The sequence below is a fragment of the Rhea americana genome, unplaced genomic scaffold, assembly GCF_003343005.1.
Source record: "Rhea americana isolate MKP2758 unplaced genomic scaffold, rheAme1 scaffold_19, whole genome shotgun sequence".
Lineage (NCBI taxonomy): Eukaryota > Metazoa > Chordata > Aves > Rheiformes > Rheidae > Rhea > Rhea americana.
The window spans coordinates 402356-426103 of NW_028186038.1; the positions used below are offsets into that span (position 1 = coordinate 402356).

At 34.2% G+C, this 23748-nt stretch overlaps 1 protein-coding gene across 1 annotated transcript in view; it reads left to right on the forward strand.

Moving 5' to 3' along the window:
- DNAH12 (dynein axonemal heavy chain 12) overlaps positions 1 to 23748 on the forward strand; it is a 72478-nt gene that overhangs the window by 43401 nt on the left and 5329 nt on the right. Inside the window, exons 44-68 of the mRNA XM_085302334.1 lie at positions 832 to 1026; positions 1809 to 1942; positions 2269 to 2431; positions 2981 to 3061; positions 4089 to 4265; positions 4680 to 4811; positions 5263 to 5352; positions 6895 to 7035; positions 7158 to 7399; positions 7730 to 7877; positions 8586 to 8731; positions 10097 to 10311; positions 11243 to 11435; positions 12281 to 12473; positions 13409 to 13581; positions 14106 to 14246; positions 15278 to 15436; positions 16573 to 16717; positions 17577 to 17727; positions 18048 to 18301; positions 18851 to 18991; positions 19879 to 20016; positions 20937 to 21170; positions 21564 to 21752; positions 22264 to 22367. Of these exons, the coding sequence (XP_085158460.1) occupies positions 832 to 1026; positions 1809 to 1942; positions 2269 to 2431; positions 2981 to 3061; positions 4089 to 4265; positions 4680 to 4811; positions 5263 to 5352; positions 6895 to 7035; positions 7158 to 7399; positions 7730 to 7877; positions 8586 to 8731; positions 10097 to 10311; positions 11243 to 11435; positions 12281 to 12473; positions 13409 to 13581; positions 14106 to 14246; positions 15278 to 15436; positions 16573 to 16717; positions 17577 to 17727; positions 18048 to 18301; positions 18851 to 18991; positions 19879 to 20016; positions 20937 to 21170; positions 21564 to 21752; positions 22264 to 22367 (4079 nt within the window). The remainder of the gene's footprint in view (positions 1 to 831; positions 1027 to 1808; positions 1943 to 2268; positions 2432 to 2980; positions 3062 to 4088; positions 4266 to 4679; positions 4812 to 5262; positions 5353 to 6894; positions 7036 to 7157; positions 7400 to 7729; positions 7878 to 8585; positions 8732 to 10096; positions 10312 to 11242; positions 11436 to 12280; positions 12474 to 13408; positions 13582 to 14105; positions 14247 to 15277; positions 15437 to 16572; positions 16718 to 17576; positions 17728 to 18047; positions 18302 to 18850; positions 18992 to 19878; positions 20017 to 20936; positions 21171 to 21563; positions 21753 to 22263; positions 22368 to 23748) is intronic.

A 23748-nucleotide genomic window follows, 5' to 3' on the forward strand; every position in this document is an offset into this window, starting at 1 on the left:
GGATTATGCAAAGTAGATACACTTTTGTGGAAGAATCATTTAAGTTTTAGGTATTAACAGTCGAGCCTGACTGTGTAATATGGACAGTTAATTAACTGAGGATAATATTTTCATTTAGTTTCACATCCTGAGATGGTTTCTTTTTCTGAGAGATTTTTTGTAAATGAAGGAAAGGAGTATATTTTGATGTYTGAAACCTAAATCTTCCTTTCTAGTTAGGTAAAAGCAAAAAAAAAAAATCAGTATAATGTTAAAGCTAAAATAGCTCTTAGTAAGTTAATATCTTGAAACATAGGTTAGGGGATGGATATGGCACATAAAAAAATAGTTGAGAATGTTGTCATGGTAGGTACCTTTTATCATGGTAGCTTTCCTGTATTGAGAGCAGTAATTTGCCTCATCTGTTCTATATCTCTAAAAGCTCTTCTGTGAGTGATTGAACATTGATTGTAATTAGGTCAGATAGTTGTATTTATCATGAAAAGGCTTTGGCTCTTTATTTCCTGAGGGAAGCAATTTTGAATCCCAATGTGTCTTAAACATCTGTCGAGACAACCTCTTCTTTGGATAGACTTCTAGCACTAGTTTTGATGTATTTTCAGTTGTTCAAAGCAGCATGATCATTTCTAGATTGAGTGTTAGGATCATACATAAATGCTGTAATACTACCCTAAACTACTATTTACTACTTGTTTTATTTTTCTAGTTTATTTTGCTTGTTTCCTTTATCAATAAAAGATTCTACTCTGTGGTGATGCTATCATAAACAGGACTGTTAAAGCAYTTCAGAAGTGCTTAAAGAGAAACTAGATAACAGCTTTTATTCCCAAGGGTGTTCGTGCAGTAGCTCAGGCTGGCAATAAACATGAAGAGCTCAGTCCCTTGGCCTTGTTTGCTTTTTTTGTGAACCGCTGCAAAGAAAATTTGCATGTTGTAGTAGCATTCAGTCCAATTGGAGATGCTTTCCGCAATCGTCTGAGGCAGTTTCCATCTCTCATCAACTGCTGTACTATTGATTGGTTCCAGGTATGTAAAAATATTTATATTATTTCCTTAACAAATAAATTCTTTTTTTAAAAAATAGCCTCAATATTTTTGTGTCTTTTTACATTTTCCTTTCATCTGTTCTGTAGACATACTCCTTGTTTTTCAAAATTTTAAAATTGCATAGCCATTTTTGTAATATTTTGGAAACTCATTGGTATGCAATCACAGTATTTTTACAAGTAAAAAAACTTCCTAATATAAAATATCTGAATTAGATAGTAGTCTTTGTCTAGGGTAATTAGTCACTTTTATGACATAACGTGTTTCTTTTAAAGGATTAGAGTATCCATTTCAGTGGCATTGTAAAAGCCTGTTAAGCAGATCATGCATCATAGGAATGACTGGCAAATACAAGTGCTGTAGAAAGACTATAAATAAATCTTATATAGCAGAATGAAACATAGAAAACTAGTATAATTAACTGTCCTTAGTATAAGCAGTCACCCTCAATTAAGTACAGTTAGCTCTGTAGATTGGGCTGGTGCTGAAGTCAAATCTCTTTTTTGCCAATGGATAACATACTGTCCAACCAGTTCTGTGTCTCTGGCAGTATGCAGCTCTTAACTAGATCAGCAAGGAGTTGCTGGAACAGATCCTATGGGTAGTGATGCTGCCTAATCTAACCCTTGTATCACTTCATTATATTTGAGACTTAGCTGGGACTATCTGTCACATACTGGTATTCTGAATAGTAAAGATTTCTTTTTAAATATGACTCAAAGCTATATTTTATAAATCTCTTCTCCCCATTTCTTCTGCAGGCATGGCCTGAAGATGCCCTTGAACGTGTAGCTAATAAGTTCTTGGAAACACTTCAGCTCACAGAGAATGAGCGTCAGGAGGTTGTTCCCATCTGTAAATATTTTCATACTTCAGTTCTGTCACTCTCTGTAAGGTCAGTTTGTTTCTTCTAAAAACAACCCGTTAACTTACAAAAATATAAAGCAGGAAAATGTTTAAAGTGGTAAAATAAAGGAAAATGATCTCAAAGTTTTAGAGATAAGAAACAATAAAACAGATTATTTAATTTTATTCCTACTCATTTCTGTCTTACGATTTTGTAACTTAAGATACAAGACCTGCCTGCTCTAAAATATATACATTGTTGAAACTGTTTACTGCCGTTATTTGTCAAACAGTTTATTTTCATACCTTTTCTAATAACAAGAAAGGAAACAAATCTTGAAGGTACTCTTTTTTTTTTTTCTCTTTTTGTAACAGGTTCTTGGAAGATCTGGGCCGGCATAATTATGTTACTCCTACTTCTTATCTTGAACTTATTGCTGCCTTTCGGCAACTTCTGACTCAGAAACGCAACACTGTAATGAAAGCCAAACAGGGATATGTGAATGGCCTAGATAAACTAGCTTTTGCTGAATCACAGGTGAGTTAGGGTAGAAGTGGAACTGAAAATACAAAGTGATGGGCATAAACAGATCTCCTCCTAGAGAGRTAAGCCAAAAGTAGTACAAATCTTTAAAGATACGGAAGCTAAGAAATAGATTCAAATTCCTATAATGGGAAACAACCTAAATTTTCTAGTTCCAAGTCTGGTTAAAATTAAGAATTGATTTGTATTATGGACTGGGCCTGTGTAGCCAAAATACGCTTTTTGTTAAAGATTTTCCTAAGGAAAAAATTATTCTTATGATGGAAGTGAGTGTGTCTGTTTCTGTAAATATAAATGTGGTCCATACAGTTACCTGTTTATTTGGTATATGTCTGTTACACCTAATAATTTGTTTAATTTAAATTTCAAGTAAATTGCCTCTCTGTTTAGCTCAATCTTGAAACAAACATTATTTCCTTCTATTAATAAATCAGTCATTGGAAAGAATCTTGGCCTTATAGAAATTGTTTGAAATTTTACTTGGGAATTCAGAATCTTACCTAATTCTTTTAGATGTGTGTGTGTGTGTGTATCTATATATAGGTTGGTGAGATGAAACAGGAATTGGTTCAGCTGCAGCCCAAATTGGAAGAGGCTAAATTGGATAATGCAAACATGATGAAGGTAGAGTTATACAAATTCAATATTGTCTTCTTAATGTAAGTATGTGCAGACTGTGGAGTGCTACTTTCATCTTTGTAGTAGTTAGCTTTGAATGAGGAGTCTTAATAGTACAGTGTATTCTACCTCTGCTTCAGAATCTCAGCTGATTATAGACAGGTTCTAAAGAATATATCTCTATAAAGTTGCTGATCTGTGATCTGTCTCTCTGAAAATAAAAGCTGAGCTGAGGTTTTTGAGCTTCCTTTTTGTTTACTTGCGTTTGTCGTGTGATGAAATTTGTGGATATTTATACACTTATCCATTCATTTGGAAGAAAATTGTACTTTTTATCTGAGTACTCTGGATAGACGGTCCTTGCTTAAGCTCCATGCTGGAGGATGTTAGAGGAACGTTCATGCTAATAGTGGTTAGATTGTGTTTCCAAGAACATTCACAAGCATTGTGGAGACCTGAATAGTTTTTCAGTGTACAAACTAAACATGAAGAGTTTACACAGCTGGTCTTCGCATGCACCGGGATTATACACTTGGATTTTAAAAGGATCCTAAGAAAGAGTAACTTTGTATAAATTCAGTGGGACTTGGGAACCAGTCTTTTAGGTTTATTTCAGAATTACAACTTTGAGAAAATACACTTACTTAGTACATTACTATTTATTTCATTACAAGAAAGCAAGGTTTTATTGATGTTTTGTACACTGGTTATGATTTTTAAGTGATTTTACAGATACAATGATACCTGTTGTACTTACTCTTACAAACCAAAATTCTGGCTCCACCACTGTCACAGGACAGGCTCTAAGAAGGCTAGATGTCACTTCTCTAGAGCTCAAGAGGGAGTATGTGAATGATGGGTTGACTCATCAATCAAAAGAAAATGACTTGCATTAGTCAGTGTCACAGACTGGGGGAAAGCGGGCAACAAAAAGAGAAAATTGTGAAAAGTATTTCATAGCTGTTACACTTGATTTCAGCAGATTTAATCATTCACCACTCAATAGGAAGCTCACCAATGTATTTTTCTTTAGATTATAGAAATAGAATCTGCAGAAGTAGAACAGAAAAGGAAAACTGTAAAAGTAGATGAAGAGATTGCTACAGGAAAAGCTGAAGAAGCTCAGACACTGAAAAATGAATGTGAGAGTGACCTAGCAGAGGCAATCCCAGCCCTGGAGGCTGCACTTGCTGCTCTTGACACTTTGAAGGTGAGCTAATTTAAACTCTTATCATTCCAAAGAATTATTTATTGTGATGACATTCATCCATTTATTTGGCAGAGTGCATTAAATGAAAAGATTTGAAAAGCACCAGTTTTTCTGTTTTTTGGAAAATGAATTATCTGTTCTTAAATATAATTTTAGATAACTGTTAATTTACAGTTGCTGGCATTTACTTCATTTGTATTTCCCTTGAATAGAATAAATTGATGGATGTTTTTAATTGTGTCACTAATGCTGTATTCTTAATATCCCCTCCATAAGCCCACTATAACCAGATAAATTGGTAATACTGTTATAATTTCCTTTTTTTCTGTTAATACATTTATTTTACAAGGGTGAGAAAGATGTAACATTTGTCATAAATCTGTACATTTTTTTTTAATTTGACTTTTATTTCAGCCTTCTGATATAACAATTGTCAAGTCAATGAAAAATCCTCCATCTGGTGTCAAACTTGTGATGGCTGCTGTCTGTGTCATGAAAGACATAAAACCTGAAAAAATTGCAGATTCTTCAGGGACTGGAGGAAAGGTAAAATGGCAGAGAATGAGTTTCAAATACAATTAGAATTCATGTTCTCTCTCAACATAGAACAGTTCGATAAACAAGACAGATACACCTAAGGTCCAGTAAAGCAGGCACGTATTTACAGCCTGCACCCATTATCTTATTAAAAACACAGATGTATGCCTTAGACTTCTTCAGTGTCCAGCTTACATAATCTGGACTTCTGGAACATGCAGAGAGAACTCATTTAATGCGTTTAACCTGTATATGGAGGTAAGTCTTCCCTGAGTCACTGTTTTGTTTGAGGTTGGAAGAAAATATTTGGTCTGATGGACTCTTCTCTACCTTATGGTGTCTCATGGAGATACCAGGTCTTTAATATTAAATATGCAAGCGTATACTAAAAGAGATTTGACAGTTTGTTGTTGTTGTTTGCTTTAAGGTTTGAAAAGTTATTTCCTATTGTGTTTTATAGATTTTGGATTATTGGGGTCCTAGCAAGAAACTACTTGGTGACATGAATTTCTTAAAGGATTTGAAAGAATATGACAAGGACAACATTCCAGTAAGGTTTTTTGTTTAAGTTTTCAGTTACTTTTACCATATAAAAATCTTCTTCCAGAAAACAAAGTTAGAAAATACTGTCCTAGGTCACATTTGCCCCAAACTGGTCAACTTCTGTTATGGTCAAGGATCTTAACAAGTTTGTAGACAGCGGTAGCCAGGATGAATATAGTCATGACAAATGAATCAAACTTCCTCAGGGTGATTCTGTGAAGTAGCATTTCTGAAGGTTTTAGAAACCCCCATTGGGAATTTTCTGAGGCTTCTATACTGCCTGCCTTGTGTTTAAATGAAATGTCTTCCTGTGTACAAATGTATTGAACTTCAGAACTGATACATCATATCTCATCCAAACCTAAAGGTAACACTTAAAAAAAAAAAAAAAAAAAAAAAAAAAAAAAAAAAAAACTCTGTAAGAGTAAAGGTTTGCCCTGCCCAGTATTCTGCGTCCAAAATCGCTGTAAGCAGGTGCCTTGGAATGAGTAGGAACATCATAAGCATAAATGATCTTTCTCCAAATATTCTTCTGGCCTCTTCCACTTCAAATGAAGGTTTCCTAAACTAGTTTCTATGTATTTATTATGTTTCAGTGCATTTCTCTTCTGTAACTCTGGTTCCCTTAAGCCCGTGTCAGCTTTCAGTATCCACAGCATCTTTGACTAAGCATTTCAGAAGTCTACTGAGTTATTTAAGTATCTGTCTCCCTTTGGTTGGTCTGAACCTGGGTCAGACAGTGAACATATCCCTATCCAGCCTTTCTGCACTGTCTTGGCATTATAAACTTTATTTAGTTTTTCAATGACTAGCCACACTGGTGCTTTTATTAATGGCTGTTTATACTTATAATGGTATTATTTTGATTTTGAACAAGTGCTGACAAAATGGATAGTATTTTGTTAAGTATGCTAGATGATGTATTTTACACTCAGAAGTGTGGTACTTAACATAGCTGTAAAATGTCCTCTCTCCCAAAGATTTTACTAAGTACATGATTCTTGCAATTTGCAAAATGCAGTGGAAATGGGATATACTTTGCCTTTGTAAAACAGGTTCTGAAAAGTAGGCACAAGCAGTCTGATTCATTCAGATCTTGTCTTACTTTAGTAAAATGCATTTTTTTTTTATAATGATATCCAGCAGTTCTATCTTGAGGGGAAAACAGAAAAGTAGCATGGTTTGCAACAAGGGACAATGTAAATTAAGGCTTCCAAATGACTGTGATGCTCTTAGCTCTTAGGTAGATGCCTCTTGAAAGACATGTACCAAATGTCTGATTAAAGGATAAAAATGAACAGGATTGGAGAAACAGGAAGGACCACAAACAATGATAGGAAAAGCAAAAGAAAAATATGACAAGTGGATTCTGCCACAGCTACTGCTGAGTAGTTCTTTACTATTTCAGTGGTTCAGAGTGTAGAGAAAGGGCAATCAGTGTACGTTAGTGTCACCAGCAATATAAAAAATCATATAWGTATATGTAAAGCTATATATGTATATATAAAGCTATATAAAAACTTTGAACTACAATGATTTTGTTATCCAGGCAGCTGTCATGCAGAAGATTCGGGCAGAATACTTGACTAATCCCGAGTTTGATCCACCGAAGGTGGCTAAAGCATCCTCAGCAGCAGAGGGCTTATGTAAATGGATTATGGCAATGGAGGTATATGACAGGGTTTCAAAGGTGTGTTTTTGATCCTAGTCCCTCAGTGCTGTAAAAGCTTTCCTTTGCTTGTTCTAATCACCGTAAGTGTTGTGTCAAATACTAAGTATATGAACATTTGTGTATTTGTTGTGATTGAATAGGTGGTTGCACCGAAGAAAGCCCGCTTAAGAGAGGCACAGCAGTCCTTAGCGGAGACACTGGCCCACTTGAATCGGAAGAGAGATGAACTTGTCGCAGTGGAAAATCATTTGGCTGCTTTGGAACAAACTTTTATTGAGAAAACTGAAGAAAAGGCTCGTTTAGAATTCCAAGTTGATCTGTGCGCTAAAAAGCTAGAACGAGCAGAGAAGTTGATTGGAGGTCTTGGTGGAGAGAAATCAAGGTCAAATAAAAAGCTCAAATTCCTTATATTCCATCCATTGTAGAGCTAGAGCTTAAACTTCAGTTCTCTGAGCCTTCAATGTTGTATTTCTGTCTGCGGACTGTAACACTGAGGACTGTAATAGTATGGACCTCCATTATCTATATAGTATAAAAATATGGGCAGAAGCATAGAGAAATTGTAGAGAATGGCTTCCAAATGAGAACAGAATACATAAACACAGTGTTCTTAATCTCTCCGTGAACAACAACAATGGTTAATATATGCTGTTAATGCTATAAATGTGGAGATTTTAGCGCTCTTTTATTCTCTATCTTCTGCTTGTCATAGATGGAATAATGCTGCAAATGATCTTCAGAACACTTACGATAATTTGACAGGAGATGTTCTGATATCAGCTGGTGTGATAGCGTATCTGGGAGCTTTTACTGCTGGCTTTCGACAAGAATGTACCAAAGATTGGAGCAAACTGTGCAAGGTTAGAAGGTTATCTTAGATTTAAATAGTGGAGTTTGGGTTGGAGGTGTGGAGGGTTGTTAGGTTTCTATTTATCCACAGTGATCTGCAAAAGACCTCATAATGTGGGCCAAAACTTAAACTGCCTCATTATTTATTAGTATTAGCCTAGTAAAGCTCATTAAGGTCAGTGAGATAAATTCTGCATGTGCACTGATACTTGGATTATTAGTACTCAGTTAATTGAATATATTATTATACTGTTGACAAAGGGACAAGTCCATCTTAGTTATCCTACTGCCATAATTCACAAATCAGTGATTTGTGAATCACATCACTGATTGTGATTGTCACATGAATTGGTGACAAATCAGCACTGGAATACTGCATTGAGTTAATTGAAAGTATGATGGTTGTACAGTTTCCAACTGTTTGAGTGTTTTCTTAGATTATGCATTATGTGATTTACATAATAAAAAGGAAAACACACTTAGAACATAAGAAAAGATAGAGATAGCTCCCATAAAATTTGGAGCGTGAGAGGAAGTATTCACTGGGGAAGGATGCTTAAATATGCGAACTACAATTTCATTTTTCAGAGGTTTTTTTCTTATACTTGGTCCTAATACAAACTGTTAAAAGGAAATATATGTTATCACATTATATTAGATATAATTTAATATTAAAGAAACATGGAATAAAGGTTAATGGGTTTTYTTCTTTTTTGCAGGAGAAAAATATTCCTTGTTCTGAGAATTTCTCTTTGAGTAACACTCTTGGTGACCCAATAAAAATAAGAGCTTGGAATATTGCTGGTTTACCAACTGACATATTCTCTGTAGACAATGGGGTTATCGTTGACAATTCGAGGCGTTGGTAGGTAACARAGTTTAATATTCTAATGTGAAGGAGATCTTACTTAAAACAAAACAAAACAAAACAAAAAAGACTAAATGTCCAGAGACAATATAACTGAAAGCAGAAATAGGAGGAGGAGTCTGTTTCCAATTCTGTGAGATTTAAGAGGGCAGTAACACTTGATGGAGTTGGGTTTGTAGTTGCTGAAAGCTTTCCCTTCAGGAGATGCAAAGCCCTTGGGTAGTTATTTTTATTGTTTGTTATGATTTTTTTTAATATTGTACCTACATATCATATACTAGCTAATAAAGCATGTATAAAAATTAGTTTATTAACTAATAATAAATAATTAGTTTTAGAACTGTACAGAAATCACTATGCTTCATACGTTTCTGATAAGATTCAGGTTATATAATTTTCAGGTTTCAGATGCTACAGACCACTTCAGGTTATTTCATACTTATACATATTGTAAGGCTATCAGATGACGTTTTTATGTTTTAGAGAGATTTGCTATGTATGAAATTGACATCTGTTGTTCTAAGACCCTTAAGACATTTGACAATTTTTCTAATTCTAACTGAAGTTGATGATGATGTCTGTTATATGATGTGAATGCTTGAGATAGCTGTCTGCCAAAAATCTGCACTCAGCAGGACTATAAGATTATAAAACTTCCTAGTAATCACATTCTCTTAAGAGTTGCTCTTAACTATTAGATTCAAATTACATTGAAATTACAGTACATAATTCCATTTTTAACAAGTTACACAGTTCTCTGAAGGATGCAGTTAGAGGTGGACTGAGCAGTTTTGATGTCCTTCATGCCTGGCTTTTATTAATAAAACATATATTTATGGATCAAGTTAGCAACGGCAAATGGGACAAAATCTATTGAATAAGATTACAAGAATGTCACCTCAGTGCCCATTTACAGTTCTAGCTTTATACCAGCTAATGTTCTAACCTCTCAGACTTAAATTGCAACTATTTTTAAAAATGATTATTTTTTAATGCAAAAATATATTAAAAAGGAACTCTATCAAAATTTCTAAAAAAAAAAAAAAAAAAACCACTCTATCTAAATACTGGGAATTCCAGTGAAGGTGCAGAACAAGATGTTAAGCAGAATTCTGCATTCAGATATACTTCATGGAAAAAAAGTTACTAACTTTTTTTTTTCCCAAATCCTAAAACTATTTTGATACTAGTTTCCAAATTAAGATGAAACACTTGGGCATCTGTTTGTGCTTGTATCTTAAAATAATGGAATCAAAGTTTATCACTTTCTGGCTTGACAACCAGACCTGGAAATAGTTTCAAATGGTTTAAAATTTTGAAAAACTCCTGCAAGCACTGAAAAAACTTTCTTGCGTGTTGTAGGCCATTAATGATTGATCCTCAAGGTCAAGCAAATAAATGGATCAAGAATTTTGAGAAAGAAAACCACCTGAATGTTATCAAAGTCACTGATACAGATTATATGAGAACCCTGGAGAACTGCATACAGTTTGGAACTCCACTTCTGCTAGAAAATGTTGGAGAAGAACTAGACCCATCACTTGAACCTCTGCTACTTAAACAGACTTTTAAACAAGGTACATCAAAATTACTTTTGAACTTAAGAAGCAGATAACATTAGGGTTCACCTGGTAATTTGTGGTATTGTCCGATATTTTGTTCCTGCTTTCTAATTTACTGCTGCCCGTGATTAGAAGAAGATAATTTCACCACAGCCTTAAGCTTTATTTTATGTTTTAATAAAGCTTGCTGTTTTCCTGTGATAGAGGTTTTACTGAAAAGCTTTGCCAGATCACCGTAGGAGACTAAACAACAACATTTGACTCTGCACGGTAAAATTCTTAATTAAATTGAATATATTTTGCTTTGTACATTTTCCAGTATTTTAGTATAGTAGTAAAATTTACTGTGCTGAATTTTGCACAAATGAAGAAAAGCTGTCAAGGCATTTTGCTTAAGGCACAATTTTTGTGCTTCTCTGAAACTTACTGAATAGCTATGAATTTGATTTTCAAGTTTTCTTTTTTCTTCTGGGAAAAGACAGAAAAAAGTGTAAAGATATACAAATATATTTTCACGCCTTCTTAAATAGTTTGCCTCTTCTGGTTGTCATGTTCATACAAAGAGAGGAAATGCAAGGGAAAAAGTCCTCCTCCCATTTTTTTAATTAATGTAGTTTTTCATGAGAAGGAGTAATCTATAAAAATATGATATTTGAGAATAATTCCACAGCGCTCTGTTACCTTCTCCAGTATCATATATGCACACCGAAAACATGATAGAAATCGGACTGACTCATTTATTCTCATTTTCTAAGAGTAAATGTGGCTTTACAGAAGTCTGTAAGAATTTTACAATGCATCAGACTTTTTTATTTTATTTTTTTTACTTTTTCAGGAAATTTGAAAGAGTTTTGACAAGAATTTTGCTTCTATTAATCAGAAAAATAAAATGTTYCTGTAAGCAACTGAAGTAGACAAAACTTTTCTTAATATTTCTCAATTTTAGGAGGCATGGATTGTATCAGGCTTGGTGAGACCATTATTGAATATTCCAGTGACTTCAAATTTTTCATTACCACAAAACTGAGAAATCCACATTATATGCCAGAACTGGCTACAAAAGTTTCCTTACTCAATTTTATGATAACACCAGAGGGACTTGAAGACCAATTGCTGGGTATTGTTGTAGCAAAGGAGAGGTAAGTCTCTGTTTATGACAAATAGCCTTTAAAATATTTTCTAGCATCATTACAAGTAAATGAGAGATGGCTTTATTGTGAAGCAAAGTGAATACTTGTTCTAAGTGTCGCTCAGTGACAGCATTAAGATTGTTGGTTTTCTAGTTGTCATATGYAAAGAATTTGCTGGTTCTTCGGTAAAAGAGAAACAGGTTGTATCATGTTTAAAAGTGTGTACAGGTTACATTTTAAATAGCTGATGTTCTGTCATAGTTTTTTCCTGGCAATTTTCTCCTGTAACATTCCCTGAATGTTAGAAAACTATACTAATATTATTCAAAGTTTAAATAATTATTTTAATTTTCTGATTTGTTTGAGTTGCCAGACTTGCTTGCAGAATTATGATAATTTGGTTTTAATTTCCTATGAAGAAAAAAATCGAGCAACTCTGAAACTGATCATAAGTCCTATCTGAACCTTCGTAGAGGTGCAGTGAAGTAGTTCATGCATTGTATGCAATTGTGCTAAATTCCGTTTGCTATAAAGTGTTTCTAGCAATAAACTTACTAGGACTATCACATAATGTCTTTTTCTCCACACACCAAGGRAAACCAAGATGCATTGACATTTGCGATACACTAGCATCTTAAAGTTTAGGTCATCATTTCCAAATACTGAACTGAAATTGTGCAAAGAGGTCTGTACTCAGGGATTTATATGTGCTGAATAATAACAACCAATTTAAAATGAATAGAGTATTCTCAAATATTGTTGGAAGAGGGAATGATCTTCATGGGCTTCTGTTATAGTCAGTGGAAAATGAGGGTAGACTGTTTCTCTTACATGCATTTTTTCTTTTTCCTTAGACCAGAATTAGAAGAGGAAAGAAATTCTCTCATCCTTCAATCTGCAGCCAATAAAAAGCATCTAAAAGAAATTGAGAAGAGAATATTAGAAACCTTACAGTCATCTGAAGGGAATATTCTGGAAGATGAGACTGCTATCATGGTCTTAGATTCTGCTAAAATAATGGCTAATGAAATCACAAAAAAACAGCAGGTGAGGAGCATTAGACTTTCTCCTTAGCAATATGTAGAAATTAAATGGTAAAATGTGCAGCTAGTTGAAGGAGAAAGCACAAAGAGGAGATCTTGTGCTTGTGAAATGTGAAGAGAAATACAATTTGGACCTTTCTGGAAACTCTACTGATGGTTTATTTAGTTTTTAATTAACAAACACTTAAAAGAATGTGTGTCTGTCTATAAGAACTCAAGTTAAAAGAACTAAATTGTAAAGATAACATTAAGGATATATTAAGGTGAARAAAGAGTCTAATTTTTAAAACCAACAAAAAATAGTATTCAGAGATATAGCAGTAACCTGCCTGACTAATATAGGCATGCAAGACCAAACTCTTCTGTTGTTATGCTTAATGTACAAAATATCATGTAAGGTCAATGAGAGCTAAATATCATTGATGAGAGAATAAAGATTTTCTAAGTTACTGTAGACTTAAATATTAGTGGGTTTTTTTAATCTGCCGTTGTCCTTTCTGCTACTTGTTAATCAAATGTAATTTCAGACTGTGTCTAATGATAGGTTTGAAAAGCCTTTTTATATTCAAAATACTCCATTTGATATAAAGCTAATCCATAATAGAATAACTAGAGCATAAATATATAAGCATTTTGAAATTACATGTATTTCTAAATATTGCAAAGATTAAGATAGATTATGCTAAATGATGCATCAAAACTGCTCTTCCTCCTTCTTCCTGTGTTTTGACTGTTGCATCCTCCAGTGTAAATAAATAGATTAGATAGTACTTCACTAAGGTCAAGTGTTCCTTTTATTAATGTAGACATCACATACTATGATTGTGCTGTATAAAAGTATTTTAATAATGTTACCAAATAGTAATATTTTTTGTACAAAGAAAATACTGACAACTTTCCTTTAAAATAAGCTATTCTAAAACTATCATTGATATTTAGATTGCAGAGAAAACAGAACTTAAAATAGCTGAATCTCGAGAAGGCTATCGACCTATTGCAAAGCATTCATCAGTGCTGTTCTTCAGTATTGCAGACCTGGCTAACATTGATCCCATGTACCAGTATTCCCTTAGCTGGTTTGTTAACCTCTTCATCAACTCTATTCATGATAGGTAAAAACAGTATTTCTGATGTAAAATAAGGTGTTTTTCATTCTCTTTTTCTTAACAATTTTCTCAGTTTTTTTGGTTTGGGGTTTTTTGTTGTTGTTTTTTTAAACTGTTTATCTCAGCTCTCTTTAAGTATGAACTTTTGTAACAAAATATAAATTCTTAATAAAAGAAATACTGTCTTCACTTTGGGTGACTAGTGAACTATAAACATGTATTAGATGTCCCCTTTTTTTAATATATATTTAAGAATGTTAATTTTAGAAAGTTTAAAACCTAGTTCTGAACTAGGCTCCATTGTGAACACTATGAGTACTGCCTGCTGACAACTGCAGATTAATTTTGGTTTGTCATTTTGCTTGGGACTTTCAAAAGAGCTTTAAAGCATTGAGTATAATGAAAATTTTGGGGAAATGAATATCTAAATCCTAATATAATTCCTTCAGAAACCTGAAAAGATTTAGATTTCTTATTTGCCTAAGTAACTCGATACAAAGTCTCAGTTTTTCMCTTTTTTTTTCTTTTAGTAACAAATCCAAAATTTTGGAAAAGCGCCTTCGATACCTAAATGACCACTTTACATACAATTTGTATTGCAATGTGTGTCGATCACTGTTTGAAAAGGACAAGCTGCTATTTTCCTTTTTACTGTGCTGTAATCTTCTAATGTAAGCTCACTTTTCTGAAATCACCAGTGATTTTCTTGTCTTAGAAAAAATTATTGATGAAAGAACATGTTCATGTGATGGTTTGCCTTTGGAGCAAGAATTTGAATGGGGTTTTTTTGTTGTTAATACTAATAATATTTAGAAATGAAAGAATATGTGGGTGCATGTGTTGCTACTGCAGCCTTTGGGCATGTTATAAAGAGAATATTTCTATGCTTATTTATATCAATGACTGTCGCTGATACAAGGAGAAAGGGAAAAGTTCCTTTGCAGCTTTATGACTCTTTAGAGGGACTGGATAATGCTACACAGTGGCCTTATGTTAAGGCTTATATTAAGGACAGTTGTTAGTATTTAAGAAAAAAGGGGTTTTTTTTTTTTGGGAGTGGGGTTGTTGTTTTTTTTGAAGAAATCTAAGACAATGATATACCATCCCAGAAATTTAAGGGCCTTTTTTGTTTCTTTTCCTCTTCTCTTTGTTTCTATTTTGTTTGTTTGCATGCGTCATTAGATATAATTTGCTGTCTTCTCTCTTCCACTATACTTTTTAGTTTCATCTTCCTGATTTTTGGGGTTTGGGGTTTTTTGAGCTTTTTTTTTTTTAATTTTGTGTGCACACATTATGAGAGGAAAGATGAGTTCAAAACTGCATGATCACAACACAGTGTGCATGCTTTTATTACTTAGTTATGATGTGTACACATCTGTATATTGACCATTCTTCTTGAGCCAGTTTGTAAAGCTACTAGTTCTAAGGCCCAGAACCCATCTTTTCTATAAAGCCTTTAAGAGTCAGGAATGATAGCACTTCAAATAAGATGTGCACAATTTACCTTTAAAATCCTTTAGTCTTAATCAATCATCTTTTATTATGCAGTTGCTTAATTGCATAGAATACTGAGATCCCAGCTATTACTGCAGTAAGAGCATTATTAAATGCCAATGAAGTATAATTCTTTTAAAACAACTCTTTATATTGTGTGAAAATATATCTCAATAACAATATTACTTACCTTTTTTTTTTAATTTAGGGCTAAGAATGAAATAGAACGTCAAGAGTTTATGTTCCTGCTAACTGGGGGTGTGGGTCTCAAGAATAAATACAAGAACCCAGATCCATCTTGGCTACCAGATAAGAGCTGGGACGAATTATGTCGTGCAAATGAAATCCCAGCTTTTAGAGGACTGAGGTATAGTACAATGTTGTTATGAAATAGCTATAATTGTTTTTGACTAAAGTATTTGTAATATACAGAAAGAAATATTTGCTATACGTTTTAAAAATTGTGACGGAATATCACTACAGTTTTGATGTTTCCAATACATAAACTTGTCTCATCTTTAGAAAACTGTTCCTGTTTCCATCATATTCTAGGCTTGCTTTACTTAAATAATTCAAAAACTTAAGTTGACTAATTATTATTTAATTAAACTATTTCTTTAAATTAATCCAGGCATTGAATACCTTATTTGTTTATTTATGGAATGGGCTGCATACTTTTCTTTGAGAATACCTCCATGGTAGAGAAAACAGTGTATTAAAGGGGAGCAATGAAAGCCAAGAAAGATGGTGTGTGTAGCAAAATTCCATCATAGCTCTGGAGGAGGAATTTTTTTCTGGTGAAATCTGATTTCCTGAAATCAGGAGAATTTTGCCCTGAGTTTAATCCTAAGTTCTGGAGACAGTTTGGCAATATATGTCTTCCACATAAATAGCTGACAGAGCCCAAACTTATTTGGAGGTTTTGTGTCTAATTGTGGAAACATGTGATAGCAGAACAAATGCTGCTGTAATAGAAGAAACTTTTGGCTGTTTTGAGTTTCTCCCCTATTACAGTTTTGATAGTGATGTAGATGATGATCTAGAATTACTAGTCTGAGAGGAACGTATACAATGAATATTACATGAAAGAAAATAATACAAGATTTTTCCATGGTTGAATTTCCTCTTAATTCTTCAATTGGTGGACTGAGTTTTTCCAAAATATGAGATGCAGAAAATTCACACTGCACCCAAGATCTAGGAAGCCTCCTTGGTCCAAGCAGAGCTAGCTGCAGGAGCAGGCAGAGCTTATTGTCAAGTCACAGCCGTTCAGATGAAGCCATATATGTCTGCACCAGCATAGTGGGAAAAGATTCTCACTCTTCAACACAGAGAAGCTTCTGTAAAAATTAGTGCAACTATAAGATTATTTGCTAGTGTAGATGTGAAATGGATTGTACTGATTGCATTGTGTRGGACATTACAATTTAATTGACTTTTTTGGAAAACATGAAAAAATGGAATCCAGGCATTTACAGTAATAGCGTGTGCTTTTCCTTCTAGGAGTCACGTCTCTGAAAATACAAGTGAGTGGCAAAAAATTTATGACAGCAAAGAGCCACAAAGCTTTCCTTTACCAAAACAATTCAGTAATACCTTAAATGAATTACAAAAGATGATAATCCTTCGGTGCTTAAGACCAGACAAGGTAAAATGATACATTACCACGTGTTTGTAGATCATTCCATATCTTGTAGCATACTTTGATATAGCTGTTAAAATGACTAATCTGTTCTTCAGAACATTTTATTTAGAAAATAAATGATATTCTTATTTTCCACTTGAGCAGTTCAAACACCACTGGCATCAACTGAGATCCTTTGTCTGATGTGACAAAATGTATCTTTTAGAGTATACTAATCTTTCTAGTTTTCTTCCAGTGCTCATTCATGTATATTCTGTTCTTTGGTGCACCCCACATGCTCATGATATTAGCCAGAGTATCCAGTACAATATGCTTTCCTACTAAGGGTTACAAGGCAAATAAAGATCAACTGTGTTCATCTGAACATCCAAAGAGAACTTTTAAAACATTCTACCTTTGGTGCATTCCACAAATTATATTGTATGTTATGGACAGCCAGTGCTAGGATTAAAAGTGCACACTATAATTGCTCATTAGTAAATATTTATGTAATTACACTTTTTAACTAATTCCAAGGGGAAATATGGACCTACACCTGAAAACTGAATTCAAGTCTTACAGTTCAGTAATTATCCTTTCTGGCTGTGTCACTTAGTGTTGTTCATATGGGACATTTAATTTGAGATATGTGTGTGTGTGTGTGTGTGCGTGTGTGTGTGTGTGTGTCTTTTTTTAAGACTAAAGTCATGCTGGAAACCTTTGCTTCTGAAGCATCCAACAAGACTAGTCTCAGCTCTGTACAAAGTAGAGAGGTGTCTCTAGACATTTTGCTCTAGACAGTGATTTGGAGTACAGTATATGTTAAAGATGCTACGAAATACGCTATGTTTAATTTTGTAACTGATTTTTTTTTTTTAATCAGATTGGTCCAGCTATAACAACATTTGTAACCAATAAACTGGGGAAGAAATTTGTAGAGCCACCACCATTTGATCTAACAAAAAGTTACTTAGATTCAAATTCTACAATCCCACTAATATTTGTGCTATCTCCAGGAGCAGATCCCATGTCCAGTAAGTATAAACAGGAAGAAGAAAAGGCCCAGCATAGCTTTTCAGATTAGGGATCTGAATTCCCCCTTGCATACACAATGGGGGTGATTTTGCACTTAGGCAAGTAGAATTTGAATGCTGCTATATCAGACTGATTTTGTGTTGCAGAATAAAATGGTAACAGTTTTTTAAAATGAGTAAATTTTACATTGTACATCAAAGCTATACCATCTTGTATGTAGGTTTTCATAAAGTAATAATAAAAAAATTCTTTTTTTTTTTCGTGAGATGCAACTTGATTTTAACAAAGAAATACTAAAATATTATGCCTTCTGTTCAAGGCCTCCTGAAATTTGCAAATGACAAAAAGATGGTTGGAAATAAGTTTCAGTCCATCTCACTAGGACAAGGACAAGGACCTATAGCTACGAAAATGATTCAAGAAGGGATGGAAGAAGGAACCTGGGTTTGTTTACAAAATTGTCATTTAGCTGTCTCCTGGATGCCAATGCTAGAGAAAATATGTGAAGAGTTTAGCAGTGAAAACTGCCATCCATTCTTCAGACTTTGGCTTACTAGTTACCCTTCACCAAAGGTACATGTATTACCAAATGTCTGTTTTCCACAGGGGGGAAAAAAAAGTAAGTTTTAACCCAGATTTTTTGTATCCGTGAATGAACTGATAATACAGAACTTCCCTAAAATGCTTAGAGGCTCATGAAGAGAGAGTTTAATCAGGAGTGGACCTTAAAAATAATTATAAGCGTAATTAYACCAAAATTCCTCTTCAATATTTTGAGATCAGTAAATGGAACTGCATTTTTCCAGGACACACAGTCATGAAATTTGTGATACTGTCCACAAGTTTTATTCCACATGAGTTCAAGAAGTTAATTCAGCTGTATGCATTTTATTTTGGAAGGCATTCAAGAAAATATTTTAAAATACAAATAAGTTTATATTTTATAGTAAAGTTTTACTTTCTTGATGGTCTTTGAGTATTTTTTTAAAAGCTGGTGATGTTGAAAATGTGATTTCTTAAGGTAATTGCTAATATAACAAATACAATAAAGCAAAATATTGTTATAACAATATCAGTTCTTCCCCACTTTCTGAATGCAGTTGTGCTATTTATTATTTCTAGTTTCCAGTAACCATTCTGCAGAATGGAGTAAAGATGACAAATGAACCTCCRACTGGTCTCCGGTTAAATTTACTTCAGTCATTTCTTTCTGATCCTATTTCTGATCCTGCATTCTTCTGTGGGTGCCCTGAAAAGGAGCTGGTAATTTGTTCATCTTTTGACAGTTTTGTTCATATTTTTTCACAGATTGTACTGATTTCTGTCCAGTGAATATTGTAATTCAGATTGTTTCCTATAGTCATGAGTTTAGGTTTTGCAGTCATAAAAATCATTAGCAGAGAATAACGCTGCCAGGTAGCTTCATGTGGTAATAGTCAATACTATCTCTTGGGCTTTATTAAGTCCCATAAAATGGGAAAGCCTCACACTCGTTGCGTGACGTACATAAACCCTCAACAGCCATTAATCGGGCATACCTGTCAAACTCAGAAGTGAGAGGCAGAGCCCAGCCTTGATGCTATTCCAAACAGGAGCACGCCTGAAACTAAAACTTTGGCTTCAGAGCTTTTAAAAGTTTTGAATAAATATAAGCCATAAGCGTAATCATTGTTGAGATGGTAAACACTGGGAAGATCTTTTCTCGCTATCAGGGACTGGTACTGCAGTGCCTATACCTCTTACTCATAAGCAAGGAACCAGTTAGCTAATCATTACCTGTGAAGGAAGTGAAAATCCAGTGGGATTATTCACAGTTTCAAGCATTGTAATCATTCCATATAGCTGTAAGTAGTTGCATCATAGGCCTTACAATATTAAACAATACATCAATATTTTATATAGTTATCTAGTTATATCTATCTATATATCTTAATAAATATCGCATACTATTTGAATATGGAAGAAGAAAAAAATGTACTTGAGAATCTTGCTAAATGTGTTTCTATGTGTGGCAGATATGTGCATATTTTTTCACAAGTCARCTTATCACTGCATACCTAATAGTTGCATGTATTTGTACGCTATGTAAATTACAGAATAACACAAGCATATGGGCCAGTTAATACTTTCTTGTTCTGTTTTTTTCAAAGGTATGGGAAAAACTGCTCTTTGGTGTTTGTTTTTTCCATGCTCTTGTTCAAGAGAGAAGAAAATTTGGACCTCTTGGTTGGAATATACCCTATGGATTTAATGAATCAGACTTGCGAATCAGCATTAGACAGTTGCAGGTAAAATCTTCTACTGCTGCCTTCAGCGCTGATCTTATGAACTTTGTTTCCCACCACAGGAAAACAGACTGATAGTCAAAAGCTAGCAATACTCTTAGGTTATTTCAAATATTCACAGATTTCTAAGCAAGTTTCTGTGACTTCAGTAACAAAGCCAAAAATGTCAATAATGTTATAAATACTTAAAAGAAAAATGAAATAAAAATTTATTCTTTGTGAGATCTAGATACACACAAACTTACAGAATTGACTGTAATAGAGTTAAAATTGTTGTATGAAAAAGCTCATTGTTCTGTAAGTAGTACCATGTAAGCGATGATCACTTATTTGGGTGGCTCTTTGGGTTGGTAAAAGGAATTTTATTTGTGTCCACACTGCTAATTAAACAAGTTCACAACTGTTCTCTTACCTTAAAGCTAAATGATGTGTGCTACTTGACCTTCAGTCTTCTGAAGGCCCTGTATGATAGACCAAAGTCAGAAGAGCTAAAACTCGTGAGTTGCAGAGGTTGAGGTTGAGCTGTTGGAAAAGTAACAAGCAACAATGGAAGGGATGAGAAGATTCGGAAGATTAGAAGGAAATTTCTATGAAACACATCTTTCTTGGTACAAGAAAGAGAAGTGTCCTAGAAAGTTTAGACTGACAAAACTATCCAATTGTAAATAATTCAGGAAAGACTGGAATGATTTGTTAATTCTGGTACTCATGAAAGTATATYACTACTAATGCCTGTTAATTTTAATCAGTAATTTTGTCTGAAAAAAAGATTTCAGAATTGGAGTTTCCAACTCTTGAGATGGGAAAACTCCATAAACTGCAATTGTGCATGCTTTAGACCTCCTGTCCCTTTTCTCTGTAGGTCACACTGTTACTCTGCAGATCCTTAAACTCTCTAGAGTTACTGCTGTTTTCTGTTTCAGCTATTTATAAATGAGTATAGCCATGTTCCATTTGAAGCTGTATCTTACCTTACTGGTGAGTGTAACTATGGAGGCCGAGTGACGGATGACTGGGACAGACGTTTACTCCTGACAATGTTGGATGACTTTTATAATCCTGATATAATTGAAAATCCTCGTTACACTTTTTCTCCCAGTGGTAACTATTATGCTCCACCAAAAGGCACGTATGAGGACTACATTGAATTTATTAAGGTAAAAAAAAAATACCATCTATTATAATGATGATATACTAAGAGACCTATTCTTAGGCTTTGGCCTGAGCGCTAAAAATGATAGTTTTGCAGCACTTTTAATTGGATGCTTAGCTGCTTGCCTTACATCCTGTCATGATCCAGCATATGTTTCTGGGAGGGTAAGTAGATAGAAGCACCTAGCATAAATAATAAAGAATTCCTCAGCAATGGCTTTCTCTGTATGAGCTGACGGCTCTGTAGCCAGCAATACTGTCTGCAAATACACTGTGAAGTCTTTATCCCTCTTCAGCTGAAGTCAATGGTAATTTTATACTTTGCTTCTTAAAGCTTTGGATCTGATTTGTAGTGTGCTGCTTTATTTAATGCTAATATTTATTGTATTTTGCCCTAGAATCTTCCCTTTACTCAGCAACCAGAAATATTTGGTTTGCATGAAAATGTAGATATTTCAAAAGATCTTCAGCAAACAAAGATCCTCTTTGAATCTTTGCTTTTAACACAAGGAGGAGGCACTCAGGGAGGTTCTTCTGGAGGTGGTGACAGCACTCTTTATGAAATTGCGGATGATATTCTCAGCAAGGTATTGCAGTGTACGAATGACTCAAGTTTATCTTTTCACAAAGCAGAAACTCTTTAACCTGAGTCTTCACTGTAAAATTTACTTCGTATTGGGGGAAAAAATCTATTGGGAGGACTTCAGTGCAACATGAAAGTAAGAACTCTCTGGCTGTGGCAGGCCACAGCTGCATGAATGAAGTTGAATGAAGTTTTGCTAAATAGGTAGCAATCAGGAGGCAGAGAGAGAAAACAGAACAAACAAAATGTGAAAGAATAGCTGGTTCATATGAGCATTGCTACAATTAATGAGAGTTGAAATGCATTTATAATTTTGTATGGTATGAAGAATTCTAGGTGGATTTTAAAAAATAAGGGTCACTTGGATTTGGATTAAAATACTAAATTGATTAGATACTCATCAGAAGGTTTATTGGTATGTATTACTCTGCCGCTTTTTGCATCTGCTTTCTTTTAATGTAGTGTTAATGCATTACAATATATAGAATGATTTCCAAATATGTTGTCATTTACAGCTTCCAAATGATTTTGACATTGAAGGTTCCCTAATTAAATACCCTGTGAGGTATGAAGAAAGTATGAATACTGTGCTGGTGCAAGAAATGGAGAGATTCAACAAGTGAGAGAGTATTTGATTACTATTACTGAGTCTACTCATAATCATTCCACTTACAGAAAGCCCTTTTTTTTTTTACTATCCATCCATTGTAAATTGTTTTGGGAAATATTTAATAGTTTATTTCTTTCCACTCTAATTGTCTGCAATGATATCTGCAATCCTAGCACCAGTCTTCCCTTTGGAAAAGGCAGAGTTGTAGGACGGATTTCAGGAAAAATGATCCAATGGCAAAATGAACAGGGGGAGAAAAACAAATATGATAAAACAAAAAGAAAGAAGCTTAGACTCCCTTCTTACTCCCTTCTTCTTTGACTTCCTTCTTTTTCTCTTTCACCTTCTTTTGCTAAATTATATRTTTTATTTCCCTCCTTCATATTTCAGACCTGCAGGATAAAGGTGGTGGAAGCTGTAATACACATACAGTTACAGCTTATGAAGTTCTTTTCTTTGATATTTGGAAATATTTCTGCTTATTTCTGTACTGCCTGATAGGCTTCTGCTTTAATTTTTTCCTTTTTTTTTTATCCCCCCTTTCCGGAAACCTCTTTTCTTCCTATGACTTCCTTTCACAATATGTTACCTCGGATTACAAACTTCTAATTGCTTTTGTTTTTCTCTTTGGATCCTGCTCTCTCTTCCTCGATTTTCTATTTCTTTGCTATCTTGGATTGCTCCTCCATTCTTTCTTCCGTATTTTTATCTGCCCTCCTTCTTCTCTGTTTGTCTCTTCCCCTCTGCCTGCCACTTCATTTTCTCCCAGATTTTTAATAATGCCCCCTAACTTTCATTCTCCAAATTTTCCTTTGTTTCTGACTTCAACTTTCTCCTCTCTTGTAATCTAAAACTTCTTTTTCCATCTAGTATACTGTGCATGCATTTGGAGCTCTGGGTTTACCTTCTTGCTAAACAGAATAGAGTATTTCACAAAGTTAATAGAAGAATACATTAGACTGTTCCTAGTCTTAAAGTTAGGCAAAGTAGTTTTGCGTAATCAGAAACAAATGGTGCATGGGTGTTATTGCAGTTATCTTTTCACAACTGCTTCCGAAACCCACCATGCTGCTATTTTTTCAAAAAAATAAGAAATAGGTGTGAACTGTACAGTTCTGCATATCTGTTTGAGCGCTATATTTAAACATGAAATTTCCCCAAATTTTGGAGCTCCAAATCTGGAATTTGTTTTTCCAAAATGAAGAATCAAGCCACCTGCAAAATTCAGATACAAAACTCCCCTCCAGTGTGTACTTAGTCTGGTGTTCTGTTTTGCTGCCCTACAAATCATAAGGAGTCAAGCCTCGTAGATGACTTAGTATTTGGAAGTGAGGTGGGTGGGGGGAAGGGATACAGGACTTATATTTCTGGTTGCAAAAGAAGTCAGTAG